Raw genomic sequence first — 13,116 nt, forward strand, 5'->3', positions numbered from 1 at the left:
TTAAACTCTTCTACTTTGATATCATTCTAACATAAAATTATATTCTAACATAAAATTATATTGATTTGTATCTTTTAAAATAAAACTAAGTTTAAAACACTTAAAATAAGGAAATGAAATTGATAAAACGGTAAAACAAAAAAATGAGTTTTTTAAACCTAAAATAATATATTTTACTTTCGCACTAAAGCTTATCTATACTAGAGAAAGTGTTTACATAATTTTAAATGGTATTTCCATTATTTCATCAGAATTGTCTCTATAAAAATTGAAAGGCAACGTAAAAGAAGAGATTAGTTGTAATAATGTATGCATCTGTTGTTGTTTTTAAAGTTCTAAAAAGAAAAAGGTGTGATTGAGTTAATGTTGAGGGAGTGAGGAAATGGTGCACAGCGCGTACGATTGCGTGGAGCTGGTGCGCGAGTGTCCTGCCAAGATCGAATCCATCGAATCCTACGGTTCCAAGCTCCTCCTGGGTTGCTCCGATGGATCGCTCCGAATATTCGCGCCGGAAACGGAATCCTCCTCCGACGGCTCCAATTCCTACGCGTTGGAGAGGAACATTGTCGGGTTCGCGAAGAAGCCCGTGCTATCAATGACGGTGGTGGAGTCGCGAGAGTTCCTCATATCGCTCTCTGAATCCATCGCTTTCCACAGACTCCCTTCCTTCGAGACCATCGCGGTCATCACTAAGGCCAAGGGTGCCAACGTCTTCTGCTGGGACCACCGCCGAGGCTTCCTCTGCTTCGCCAGGCAGAAGCGCGTTTGCGTCTTCAGACACGACGGTAACGCCGATTCATTTTCATTCCGTTGCGTTTCTCGATTGTTGTCGCGGTTAATTGAAATTTAGAGTATGAGCGCGCGCAGGTGGCAGGGGATTTGTGGAGGTGAAAGAGTATGGCGTGGGGGATACGGTGAAATCCATGGGTTGGTGCGGCGAGAATATATGTTTGGGGATTAGAAGAGAGTATGTGATTCTGAATTCTTCAAACGGAGCTTTGTCTGAGGTTTTCACTTCCGGGAGACTAGCGCCTCCTCTGGTCGTTTCTCTTCCCACTGGTGAACTTCTTCTTGGAAAGGTATTGTTCTTTTCCAACATGCAATGCGCAATATATTGGTGTATGTTTGGTTTATGTTGGATTATCCAAAATTACATTGAACTATCCATTATGTGTTCAGTAGTAAATTTTCTTATGTTCGGTTTCATGATGAGGAATTGACTTTGGTTGGGTCCAGAATTGATTATGAATTGAAGCAACTTTAGGTGGCTTTTATGTTGGATCCATCATTTATGATGAATTTTTCCACTGACTTGCTTTTATAACAAAATCATCCAAACATAAATAGCTATTACTTCAAAATCAATATTGTCATCGCTTATCCAAAAACACACATAATGTTCATGTCATTTTTTGTGTTTCGTATGTTTTCTTAGGTTAGAGGAAGAATTTGACATTTGTTTTGTTGATGTATTTTTTTAGGAGAATATTGGGGTTTTTGTGGACCAAAATGGGAAGCTTCTTCCGGAAGGTAGGATTTGCTGGTCTGAGGCTCCTTTGGAAGTTGTTATTCAGAAGCCGTATGCTATAGCTTTGCTGCCCAGATTTGTGGAGGTAACTGTCTGTCTGAAACAATTTCATTGATCTTTGTTGTTTTCAAGTGGTTGTGGATTGATTGATGTGGTTTCATTTTACAGATTCGATCCCTTCGAGCTCCTTATCCGTTGATACAGACAGTTGTTCTTCGAAATGTTCGTCACCTTTGCCAGAGCAATGATTCCATGATACTTGCTTTGGATAATTCAATTCATGGCCTCTTCCCTGTTCCCCTTGGAGCCCAGGTATTGCTAATGTTGTTGAATAATTGATACCTTTTTTATTAGTCACCTGTTTCTGGATTCCAATGCAAATGGAAGAGCAGTGAATCACATCTTCATTTTGCTCTACACTATCAAATTCTGTATTTTATTTTGTATTGCAGATAGTCCAATTAACAGCTTCTGGCAACTTTGAGGAGGCCTTGTCATTGTGCAAACTTCTTCCACCTGAAGATTCAAGTCTCCGTGCTGCAAAGGAGGGTTCAATTCATATAAGGTTATATGCCATTTCGAAATAAATCTAGACATATTGCTTCTATTTTGTTGAATACCTTTGATTTTAAGTCCAACCAAATTCTGAGCATTGAGCACCGATTAGCTGGCAGTTTAAGTTTGTATTAATTCCAAATTCTCACATTAGTATCTGAAAATGCCTTGAAACTTGTAGGATTCAGTAGTTATGATTGAAATAAATCTCATATTGGAGGTATGGACTAGCTGTTTACCTGGAATTTGTACCAATGTGATCATGATAACAAATGAAACAAAAGTAGAAATGTGTATTACTTGGTATATTTGTAACTAAGTGTTCCTTGTATAAGAGCTTATTAAACTTATTAATAGCTGTGGCTAATAGAAGTGTTGCTAAGTGACTCCTGTTTTCATGTTAATAAACTTAATAGTAGCTGTGACTAATTTGTTTCACCCAATATAAGAGAATACATTCTCTTCTTCCACAGATGGGTAAAGGACACATAATGATGATATGAAAATCTAGGATTATGTATCATACAATTAGATTGTGGTCTGTACATTGTACTGGGAATTCCTATATTTTAGAAAATATATCCCAAACTATGTGTTAGGCACATAATCATTTTCATACTATACGTAGTTGTATTATTAGGTTCATATCAATATTTTACAATATTTGTGTTATACTCAAAATATTTACACTGGTAATTAAAAGCAAGAATAGGTGTGTAAAAGCGTTTCAGTGATATTTTGGCCCCAGAATTTCTGTATACATGTTGACATTGTTACTGAACTCCTATGAGTTGCATAATGAAGGCAACATTAATGATAAAGTTAATTTTGTCTTGATGGAGGATGTTGCCTTTCATGCATTTATATTTATTAATATTAATTAGTAGTTTTCCAAATTACATCAGCTCAACATATTAATCATTACTTAGTATTCTCCAAAAGGGATGCTAAATGTGTTTCTATTATGTTGTTACAGATACGCTCACTATCTTTTTGAGAATGGGAGCTATGAAGAGGCTATGGAACATTTCCTGGCATCTCAAGTAGATATAACCCATGTGCTTTCCCTGTATCCATCCATTATTCTTCCAAACACAACTATTGTTCACGAGCTAGAAAAGTTGGACATTGATGGTGATGCTTCATATCTCTCAAGAGCTTCTTCAGGTGTGTCAGATGATCTGGAACCCTCATCAACTTCTCATATGTCAGAATCTGATGAGAATGCAGCACTTGAATCAAAAAAAATGAACCATAATATGCTTATGGCTCTCATAAAATACTTACAGAAGAAGAGATATAGTTTTATTGAGAAGGCCACTGCTGAAGGAACTGAAGAAGTCGTTTTAGATGCTGTTGGGGATAACTTTGCATCTTACAATAGGCTTAAGAAATCAAACAAGGTAAAAAAAAACTAGTTTTATTATATTTTCTGTTTTCTGCATATTGAATACATCTGCAATGTGTGATAACAACCATTTTGAGGGTAAAATTCACAAGTCATGCCTTTCAGTGGGAAGTCAACTAGGAGAGTATTATGTCATATCTATATAAAGGTTTATTTTGTGTGTGTGCATCCATATGCATGTGTATATAACTATATAGTGTTTATCGTGTGTGAGAACATAAAATGGTCAGTTCTTTGTTCACTGTTACTTGATATGCCCCCCTTCCCTCAACGCACATATTTAAGACTGATGGTAGGGGCGGGTTATTGGGTTAGGTGGGTTGGTTCACTTGACCCACCTATTTATAGTAGTACAATCAAGGTGTTTACCTATTTCACCAAGTATTAACCACAATTAGGAAATGATACTACAAAAATAGTAAGTGAAGATCGAAGTGTCAACTTATATAATTGAGCTAGCAAATAAATTAAAAATCCAAACTATTCAAACACCGTTGAACAACATTCTAATCTTAAAAAGATTAAAGTGTCAAAATACATAATTAAAAGTTGTAAACAATTATAATGAAAAAAATTATAAGGGATTGTCGTTGGTGGGTAATGGGTTAACCCACCTCCAACTCAGTTTGAACCCCTGTTAGTGATAAATAAAAAATTTATTGGTAATCTTGTGGAACGAATTTGAGGCTAAAATAACCTATGAGTTAAGTAAGCCAGGTTTAGTTGACCGACATTTATAAAAACTAAATCCAACCCAACTCTGCTTGAACCCATGGTGAGCTGGGTTGACTCAAGGGTTTGAACCCATGTTGACACCCCTAATTGATGGTGAAGCTATGGGATGCATGATGTACTTAATTTTTTTTGAACTATCGGAACAGTTAAATAGTAGTATTAATTTTAACTCTGTTGTTACTTAGGTTATCATTTTGTAATTATTATGTTTCAGGGGCGTGGTAGTATGCCTGTTAGTTCTGGAGCTCGGGAGATGGCTTCAATATTGGATACTGCTTTACTCCAAGCATTGCTTCTAACTGGACAACCTTCAGTGGCTTTAGAGTTACTGAGAGGTGTTAACTACTGTGATTTGAAAATATGTGAGGAAATACTTCAAAAAGACAACCACAGTGTTGCTTTATTAGAACTTTACAAGCACAATTCACTGCACCGGGAGGCTCTTGAACTTCTTCACAAATTGGTGGATGAGTCAAAATCTAGCCAGTCTAAAATTACACAAAGATTCAAGCCTGAGGATATTGTGGAGTATCTCAAGGTAATTTTCTGTTTGGTTAATATTTTAACCAATTTTTTCCTTGAAAGTTTCAAAAGGTTGTGATGTCTAAATTTTTCACTGCCTCAAATTATCTGGTATAGATGGTGGATTTATGGATTTAGAAAACAGTACTGTTAGAAATACAAGATTCTATGAGATAGTGACTCCTCAATTCATTGAAGTTGTTGACTTATTTATTGGGGGTATTATTAACATTAGGTTCTATTCTAGCATTAATGGTGATTATATGAAGGTACTATTATTTTGTATTATTTGATATTGTATATCAGATGACACTTTGTTATCATACACATGAACTTTTTGGTTCTGTCGCAGCAAATGTTTGAGAGGTTTTTCATACGTTGGTTATTTGACTTAGTTCAGTTCTTTTCCTCTGCATGGAGTTATGCTTTAAAATGTTGACTCTGTAGTCACAAATTAATTAGAAATGTACTCAATCTCCATTACTTACGGATTTTAAGTTTGCCAGAGAACTCAGACAAAAAATTGTTTCTGATTCTTATTTTTTAATTTGGTGAGTTTCTGATGCAGCCGCTCTGTGGGACAGACCCCATACTTGTACTAGAGTTCTCAATGCTTGTTCTCGAAAGCTGCCCATCTCAAACTATAGAGCTCTTTCTGTCTGGAAACATTCAAGCAGATATGGTGAGCTCATATTTGAAGAAGCATTCTCCAACCATGCAAGCTAGGTACTTGGAGCTCATGCTTGCAATGAATGAGAATGCCGTATCTGGCAATTTGCAGAATGAAATGGTGAGGACCACTTGCATTTTTTTTTCTACTTTTTCTTTGGGTTGGGAAGAAGCGGGTGGACAAGGATTTCATGGAAGTAGCACTCGAAAAAAGTGGGAAAGCATTATTTTGATGCTGCTTAATTGTCAGCATGATTTACTCATGATTAATAATGAGAAAATTCTGTATTTATTTACAGTTTTTTTTTTAATGTAGGTGCACATATATCTTTCTGAAGTACTCGATTGGCATGCTGGTTTATGTGCTTCAAAAAAATGGGATGAGAAAGATTATTCCCCAACAAGAAAAAAATTATTGTCTGCCTTGGAGACCATTGCAGGATACAATCCAGAGGCTTTGCTAAAACGTCTTCCACCAGATGCTTTATATGAAGAGCGTGCGATATTGTTGGGAAAAATGAACCAACATGAACTGGCATTATCTTTGTATGTTCACAAGGTATATCAAGTATAAATCATCTATTTACTGTGAAGGGAAGATTCAGAGATGGTTTCATTTTCTGATACCCCCTAAGGCACTTCAGTTCATTGTTTTAAACTAATGAATATTACGGTAAATGAGTGTATTTTTCATTTGTAGCTCAATGCTCCAGAACTGGCACTGTCATATTGTGATCGAGTCTATGAGTCTATGCACCAGCCATCTGCAAAATATTCCAGTAACATATACCTTGTGCTTTTGCAAATTTATTTGAATCCTCGAAGGACCACAGCAGGTTTTGAAAATAGAATTACAAATATATTATCCTCACAGAATAAAACTATTCCAAAGCTTACTTCTACGCCATCCATAAGAAGTAGAGGTCGAGGGTCTAAGAAAATTGCTGCAATAGAGGGTGCAGAGGACACAAAAGTTAGTTTAAGCAGCACTGACAGTGGCAGGAGTGATGGTGATGCAGATGACTATAGTGAGGGTGGTTCTACTACTATCATGCTCGATAAGGTCCTTGATTTGTTGAGCCGCAGGTGGGATAGAATAAATGGAGCCCAGGCCCTTAAACTTCTGCCGAAAGAGACAAAATTACAGGTATCCATTTCTTGTTGGTGCACCATAGGAGAAGGTTTATTTTGCCAAACACTCATTAGTTTCTTCAATCCGGTTGGTATAAGAAATGTATTATAATCCGCAGGACCTGCTTTCATTTCTTGGACCCCTTTTGAAAAAATCAAGTGAAATGTACCGAAACTGTTCGGTGATCAAGAGCTTGAGACAAAGTGAGAACCTTCAGGTAAGAATATACCAGGAATAAAATGTCATCTATTAGTATTTTAGGGGGACTTGTAGGATAGGAGGCTGTGGTGAGGACTTACTAATTTCTTGCTTTTGTATGAATTTATTATACATCATTACCTCGTACCTTCTAGTAATTGTACTGTAGGATGCAATATGGCAGAGCAAATGAGCAACACTCTGTGTTGCATATGCAGATACTTCTGCTTTGTTAAAATCTAGCCAGTGGCATGATTTAATTTGTTTCACACAGGTGAAAGATGAACTGTATAGTCAGAGGAAAGCAGTTGTGAAGATAACCGGTGATAGCATGTGCTCTCTGTGCCATAAGAAAATAGGGACTAGTGTTTTTGCTGTCTACCCAAATGGTAGCACTCTCGTGCACTTTGTCTGTTTCAGAGATTCTCAAAATATGAAAGTGGTAGGCAAAGGGTCTCAATTGAGGAAGCGATTATGAAGCTACCAATTGGTGCTCCAGTTGTGTTGTTTGAGTGTGCTTTTACACACGGAACCTGCTGATTGGTGGATTATGATCCTGCCACTGTAATTTGTCTTTCGAAGTACCCCATTTTTTGCCGTCAATTTGTGTGAAAAGTGAGATTTGATATGTGAAGAGCCTATCCAAACGTGAGATTTAGAAATTGTGAAATTGCATAGGTGAATGTTTATCTTTTTTTCTTCAATTGTGATGTAAATATTGAGTTAGAGGATCAGACATTTATTTTGAGCGTTGAAAGGTAGTAGATTCACGTGTTATATTGTCCGCACCAAAATGTGAAGTCAAATTTCAGTATTAATTATTATAAACAATATGGTGTTAAAACGTATATTCTTTAATCTATGTTTTAGTATGATAATCTATATAATTTCTAATATAAAAACATGTATCTTGTTAGTGAAGGTAATAAATTAGTGTTTATCATTCCTCTATTTAGGATGATATTTAAATTTTATATAATAAATTGTTTTGTGTATTTTCATGATATGATTTATATCTTGTATTTTAAATCACAAGTCCTTATAGTGGTTGTTACCATTCTCACCATCATTATTATCTTTCCTGTCATTATAATGTGTCTTAATAATAACTAACAATATTAGCATAACCACATCACTACTATTTTATCAAAACTCAGCACTATCCTTAATATTACCATCTTATTATTATTAAGATTAGAGGAAAAATATACGCTGCCAAATTGGCAATAGAAATGTCATTTCTTTTCCTTTTTATTCTATCAGAACAAGTAATAGAAAATTTGAGCTTTCAATTCTATTTCTTTTCTTTCCTTTTATTTTCTCTATTTATATTAAAAAAAATAGCATATAAGAACTTACGTCTATGATGCTTTCACTATATCATGGGTGACAATGAACATAACTTTCTCTTTTGCTTCACTTGTTTATCAGTATAGTGATGGATTACTCCATAATCAATCTTTAAATAGTCTTTTTCCATTCACCTTTTAATGAAAATGCTAATTATTATGACTTAACGAAGAAAGGAAACAAATACAAAATTCTGATAAAAGATTAATGTCTTAAATATCCCATTGTATTCTTCTGAAGGTGATATTTATAACAATTAATGGATAAGTAATTATAACTAAAATTATTGTAGAAAGAGGAATTTTTAAAAACATTTATAGTTTCAAAATATAAAGCATTATAATCTTATTTTTGTATTTTATTTTTTAATGATTAAGGTTAACCAAATAAAAATGGTTTTGTAGAAAACTCAATCAAATGGAAAAGTCAATTTTAACAATAATATATTCAAAGAAAAAAAAATTGTTAAAATTAGAAGTTCATTTAAAATATGTCCAATGTGAAACTTAGTATAAAAATTAAAAGCATTGCATAATCAACATATGGTCCTATGGTCTAGTGGTCAGGACATTGGACTCTGAATCCAGTAACCCGAGTTCAAATCTCGGTAGGACCTTTTTTATAAAAAGCTTTTGTTTTTTCCGATGGCTTTTATTTTCATATATTTTAATTCAATAAATACAATAACACTTAAAATTTAATCATATTAAGATACATATTTACGCACACAAAACAACAAATTTAACTAATAGTAATTTTAGCGCCCTATATATGTTATATCCCTCTAAAATTTTATAGATTTAAACTCAATCCAATATTTTAACTCGCACTAGAAAATATAATTTTTCTGAAGAACACTTAACAAAAAATTTGAACACACCATAAATCGTTAGAAGACTATATCAGCAACATGCTATTATCCTCTTTTTTTACTAAGGATATTTACGAAGCTAAACTATTTACAAACATAAATATTATTCTTAAAATAAAGTTTAAGAGGAATTTATACATCTACCTAGAGGCAAATATACTTTCTAGATACATATTTTATTATTAGCTTGAATTGGTTAGAAATTTCAAAAAACTTATTAAACAAGAAGAAAACTCAAAAAATGATTTGTAGTAAACTTTTTACTAACAATAAAAACACGTTAAAAATACAGTATCAACATTTTTTAAAGATAAAGGAAACTCTTTTACAGGTTCACACTCTCTTTTTTCAAGTAGAAAGGGTTATTTGAAACAAACAAATTTATAAATAAAAAAAACACTCTTTCATATTGTAAAAGTGTATCTTTAGTTTTAGTTTCTCATTACAATAATTTATTTTTCAAACTAAAATTACTTTAAATAATTTTTATGCTTAAAATATAGATACCAAACTTCAATTATTAAAATAAATATACGTAGAGTTGATAATAGATTTAAGTGGAATATACAATATTATTTAGAAGAAGAAGAAAAAGTGTAAGCCAGAGTTGATAACAGACGCGTGTCAAGATGAAGGTACTTAGCACATGGAATTTATATTATCAAATTGAAGTGAAGGAACATTGTGGTACCTAATACACTTACTAAGAATATTTATGAAATATTAATGTAGTGTCCAACGTTGAGTACTGTTATGTAATCCTCGTTTTGCTGCTTTTGCGTCCTATGTTTCTCTTCAATCCAAAACCAAATTGCTGGAAAACCTAACGTCCATTTTTTCACTTCAACGTCTCACCTCCTTTTTCGCTCATATCAGGTCTGCGTTACACAATATCGGCACTCGAAAGTTGCTAAATATGTGTGCATGAAAGGTAGAATTCAAAAATTATTTATTAAATTTTTCACAATTCTAATATAATTTTAAAAAGAAAAAACACATTAATTTTCTAAAAAATTAAATTTATTGTATAAATTTTTAGTATGATTATAAAAATAAAGAACAAATCATTTTGAAATAACTATGAAAAATATAAAAAAATTGAAACATATTTGTGCACATAAATTTTTATTGTCAGTTTATATAATTCATAATTATATAATATATAGATTTGTGTTTCCGTGTCCTACATTTTAGAGATTATACGTATTTTCGTATCTGTGTTGTATCAGTGTTCGTGCAGTGTCTGTGCTATATAAACAGTAAATCTAAATTTACTTCTCTTATATGCTATGAGGTTCGGACGCTTCTCTTAAATGGCGTATCCGTGTCGGACACACGTATCGGTGTTGACACTCGTAGGACACTTATGGATGAAATGTTCAATTCAAAAAATATTTGTTGGATTTTTGAAAATTCTATCACAATTATTAACACAATTATAAAAGGTATAAATACAATAATTTTCTTATGATGATAAAAATAAGGAACAAATTCTTTTGAACCAGTCATGGAAAATATCTTCCTGCTCCTAAAAGAATCTGAAACATACTTTTACACATAAATATTTATTTTCAATTTATATAATTCAATATAATATATAGATTCGTGTTCCCGTATCCTACATTTTAGATTTTAGAGATTATATGTATCTTCGTGTCCGTATATCCGTATATGTGCTACATAACTTATATTAACTTATATGTAAATTCTGCATTAAACTCCATATTTTATATCATTATGTAAATATATTTTATTAATTTTAGAATCTTATTTATATAAATTTTATTTTGAAGAAAAAGTATATAAAAAGTAAGCATTAAATAAATACATAACATTACATAAATATGAAAAATAATTTTCATTATTAAATAAATGAAAATGCATATTATATAAATATAAAAATTCATTATCTTTTTTTCATGTTCAACCATTACAATATCTACTTTTTCATGTTCAACCATTACAATATTCATTCTCATTTTTCATGCATAACAATTACAATAGCTTCTATTATCAACCATTAATTGAAACAATATAAGAACAATGCATATCAGTTCACTATGTTCACCTCTTTTTAAATTATTGTTTAGTTTTTGAAAGATCACGTGTACAAAACCAGTAGAACAAACGTGGAATATTGGGACAGAAATCCTTATTTAACTTTCAGCTCTTCAGGACAAACACTAGAATACTTGAAAAAGAAGCAACTGGTTAATCTTCAGGACTTAAATCCTTTCATTAATCTCCCCGCAGCACAGTGATCATATTATATAAACACAGTATTAATAACTTGTACTTTTGTCTGACAACTTGCAAACTTTCCATATATAGTTTAAATGACGAACCAATTACTAGTTTTGCAGTGTCATTTCTTGAATCGAGTGTCCTTATAATATTCACTTCAACAACTTCCTACTTCATTGTGTTTCCCACCAGTCTTCTACAGTTCTTTCAATTGTTTTCTCACTCATTTACGTCCCTTTTTGCAGTCAAAGATTCTTCCTAACTTAGTGACTAGTTGTCCAAAGGATTTTCACTTTCTTCACCTCTGATTTTTGTAACAATGACATCAAAAACACTTTCTTCTCCAAACACCAGTCTAAGATGGACACCCCAGAAGAACAAACTGTTTGAAAATGCCTTGGCAATATATGATAAGGACACCCCTGACCGTTGGAACAACATAGCTATGTTTGTTGGAGAAACTGAAGCTGAAGTCAAGAGGCAATACGAGATGCTCCTTGAGGACATAAAAAACATTGAGTCAGGCAAGGTTCCCCTCCCTGCTTACAGGAGAAATGCTGGATGTGACAAAGTAACCATCAACAATGCAGAGCAAAGGTAACATATGTTGTTCCCTCCTTAGCATTATTATGGAAACAAATTTATGATTCCCCCAAAACTAGAGTTCTTCCTCTCTCAATGTATCAAACTATCTATTAGTTTCCAACAAGTATGACTTCACTGATTTATGTTATGATCCACTTCCTTCCTAGTATGGCCTGATGTTGATCCTCATCTACCATGAGAATAAGATTTTTTTTTACAATAATTATTAACTAGAAAATGCAGGACAATTAAGGAAAAGTTGTTTGCCTACCCCACCTCAAAAACTGAGGCAACAATGCATTTAGTTTGAGTGTGAACAGCACCAGTCATTTCACTCTCTTGTTCTCATGTATATTGTTAGAGATATAGGATAATTTCAAGATAAATTTTTAGGTAAATATTTGTAGAAGAGGAAAAGACAATTAGTTTATATACAAATTGTAATCAGTTTTGAGGAAACTAAATAACCTTTTTTTATAAATTAAGTCTTTAACTTCTAAAAAAATAATTTATTTTACCTCTTTAGTTTCTATTCATATAAATGTCTAACAAAAAATTTATCCCGCAAATCCTTAGTTTGGAATTAGGTAAATTAATTACTTCCCACATTGCATATAAGCCAAGTAAATATAGTTTGAAGTAATTCTAATTTACTCATTTTGTCTCATTCTCTCTTTTCTTATGTTCTTTCAACCATGTCCTCTAACCCTTGAAGTGAACAACCTTAAACTATATGAATGATCGATCATTTTACTTATAATTAATGTTTTATTGAAATTTTGTGTTACGAAGATAAATGAATTAGTGAGTACTAGTTTATAAGTCAATAATGAATACTCTAAAACAGATCGTGAGACAGAGTCTTCACCCCTCATCATTTATATTTCGTGATGATGTTTAATGCATACAAGATAATAGTCCTCTGTAAGCTAATTGTAATTTCTTGTTACAAATAATGTACAGGCTGAGGGATTTAAAACTATGAAGAATGATCTTCAAAGTGAAGAGGGACACCATTTTTGGGGAAGTCATTTTAGCATTGCTCTTCATTACCTTTGTTTTTTCCTTAGAACTGGGTATGTAAATTTCTTCCATGCTTAGCATTCACCATGAGATCTCTTTTTCTATAAGAACAGATAAAAGGCTTAACAAGCATTGCTGTAACTTCTTATTTTGACAAATTGAACCTTAATCGTAAACTACTCCTATGTGGACTAAAACTGGTGCGGAATATCTAATAATCGAGAGAATTTAAGGTTGACTTCAGTTTAGGATGCTCACTGCAGAGTTACAAATTCTACCATCACATTCTACGATCA

The 13,116-nt window shown here is 32.9% G+C and overlaps 2 protein-coding genes and 1 non-coding gene across 3 annotated transcripts; all 3 read left to right on the forward strand.

Moving 5' to 3' along the window:
- Positions 1-219: 219 nt before the first annotated feature.
- EMB2754 (Vacuolar sorting protein 39) lies at positions 220-7,595 on the forward strand. Its single transcript, XM_068611380.1, has 12 exons — positions 220-785; positions 868-1,079; positions 1,482-1,613; positions 1,697-1,840; positions 1,981-2,093; positions 3,060-3,486; positions 4,441-4,764; positions 5,317-5,538; positions 5,734-5,976; positions 6,118-6,564; positions 6,668-6,766; positions 7,022-7,595. The coding sequence occupies exons 1-12, from the start codon at positions 383-385 to the stop codon at positions 7,223-7,225; spliced, it is 2,970 nt and encodes a 989-aa protein (XP_068467481.1). The 5' UTR covers positions 220-382; the 3' UTR covers positions 7,226-7,595.
- A 1,046-nt stretch (positions 7,596-8,641) lies between these two features.
- TRNAQ-CUG (transfer RNA glutamine (anticodon CUG)) lies at positions 8,642-8,713 on the forward strand. The gene has a single exon. It is a non-coding gene; the product is annotated as a tRNA-Gln (tRNA).
- A 2,718-nt stretch (positions 8,714-11,431) lies between these two features.
- On the forward strand, positions 11,432-13,077 carry LOC137810223 (protein RADIALIS-like 3). Its single transcript, XM_068611381.2, has 2 exons — positions 11,432-11,809; positions 12,761-13,077. The coding sequence occupies exons 1-2, from the start codon at positions 11,532-11,534 to the stop codon at positions 12,780-12,782; spliced, it is 300 nt and encodes a 99-aa protein (XP_068467482.1). The 5' UTR covers positions 11,432-11,531; the 3' UTR covers positions 12,783-13,077.
- Positions 13,078-13,116: the final 39 nt, after the last annotated feature.

Source organism: Phaseolus vulgaris, chromosome 2 (assembly GCF_051622355.1).
Source record: "Phaseolus vulgaris cultivar YP4 chromosome 2, ASM5162235v1, whole genome shotgun sequence".
NCBI classification, from domain to species: Eukaryota; Viridiplantae; Streptophyta; class Magnoliopsida; order Fabales; family Fabaceae; genus Phaseolus; species Phaseolus vulgaris.

What these genes read in the sequence shown, in the direction of transcription:
- EMB2754 (XM_068611380.1), top strand. Translation starts at nt 383, where the DNA reads ATGGTGCACAGCGCGTACGATTGCGTGGAGCTGGTGCGCGAGTGTCCT. An exon ending in GTGAACTTCTTCTTGGAAAG is followed by an intron (nt 1,080 to 1,481) that starts GTATTGTTCTTT and finishes GTATTTTTTTAG; the next exon opens with GAGAATATTGGGGTTTTTGT. An exon ending in CGAAAGAGACAAAATTACAG is followed by an intron (nt 6,565 to 6,667) that starts GTATCCATTTCT and finishes TATAATCCGCAG; the next exon opens with GACCTGCTTTCATTTCTTGG.
- LOC137810223 (XM_068611381.2), top strand. Translation starts at nt 11,532, where the DNA reads ATGACATCAAAAACACTTTCTTCTCCAAACACCAGTCTAAGATGGACA. An exon ending in ATCAACAATGCAGAGCAAAG is followed by an intron (nt 11,810 to 12,760) that starts GTAACATATGTT and finishes AATAATGTACAG; the next exon opens with GCTGAGGGATTTAAAACTAT.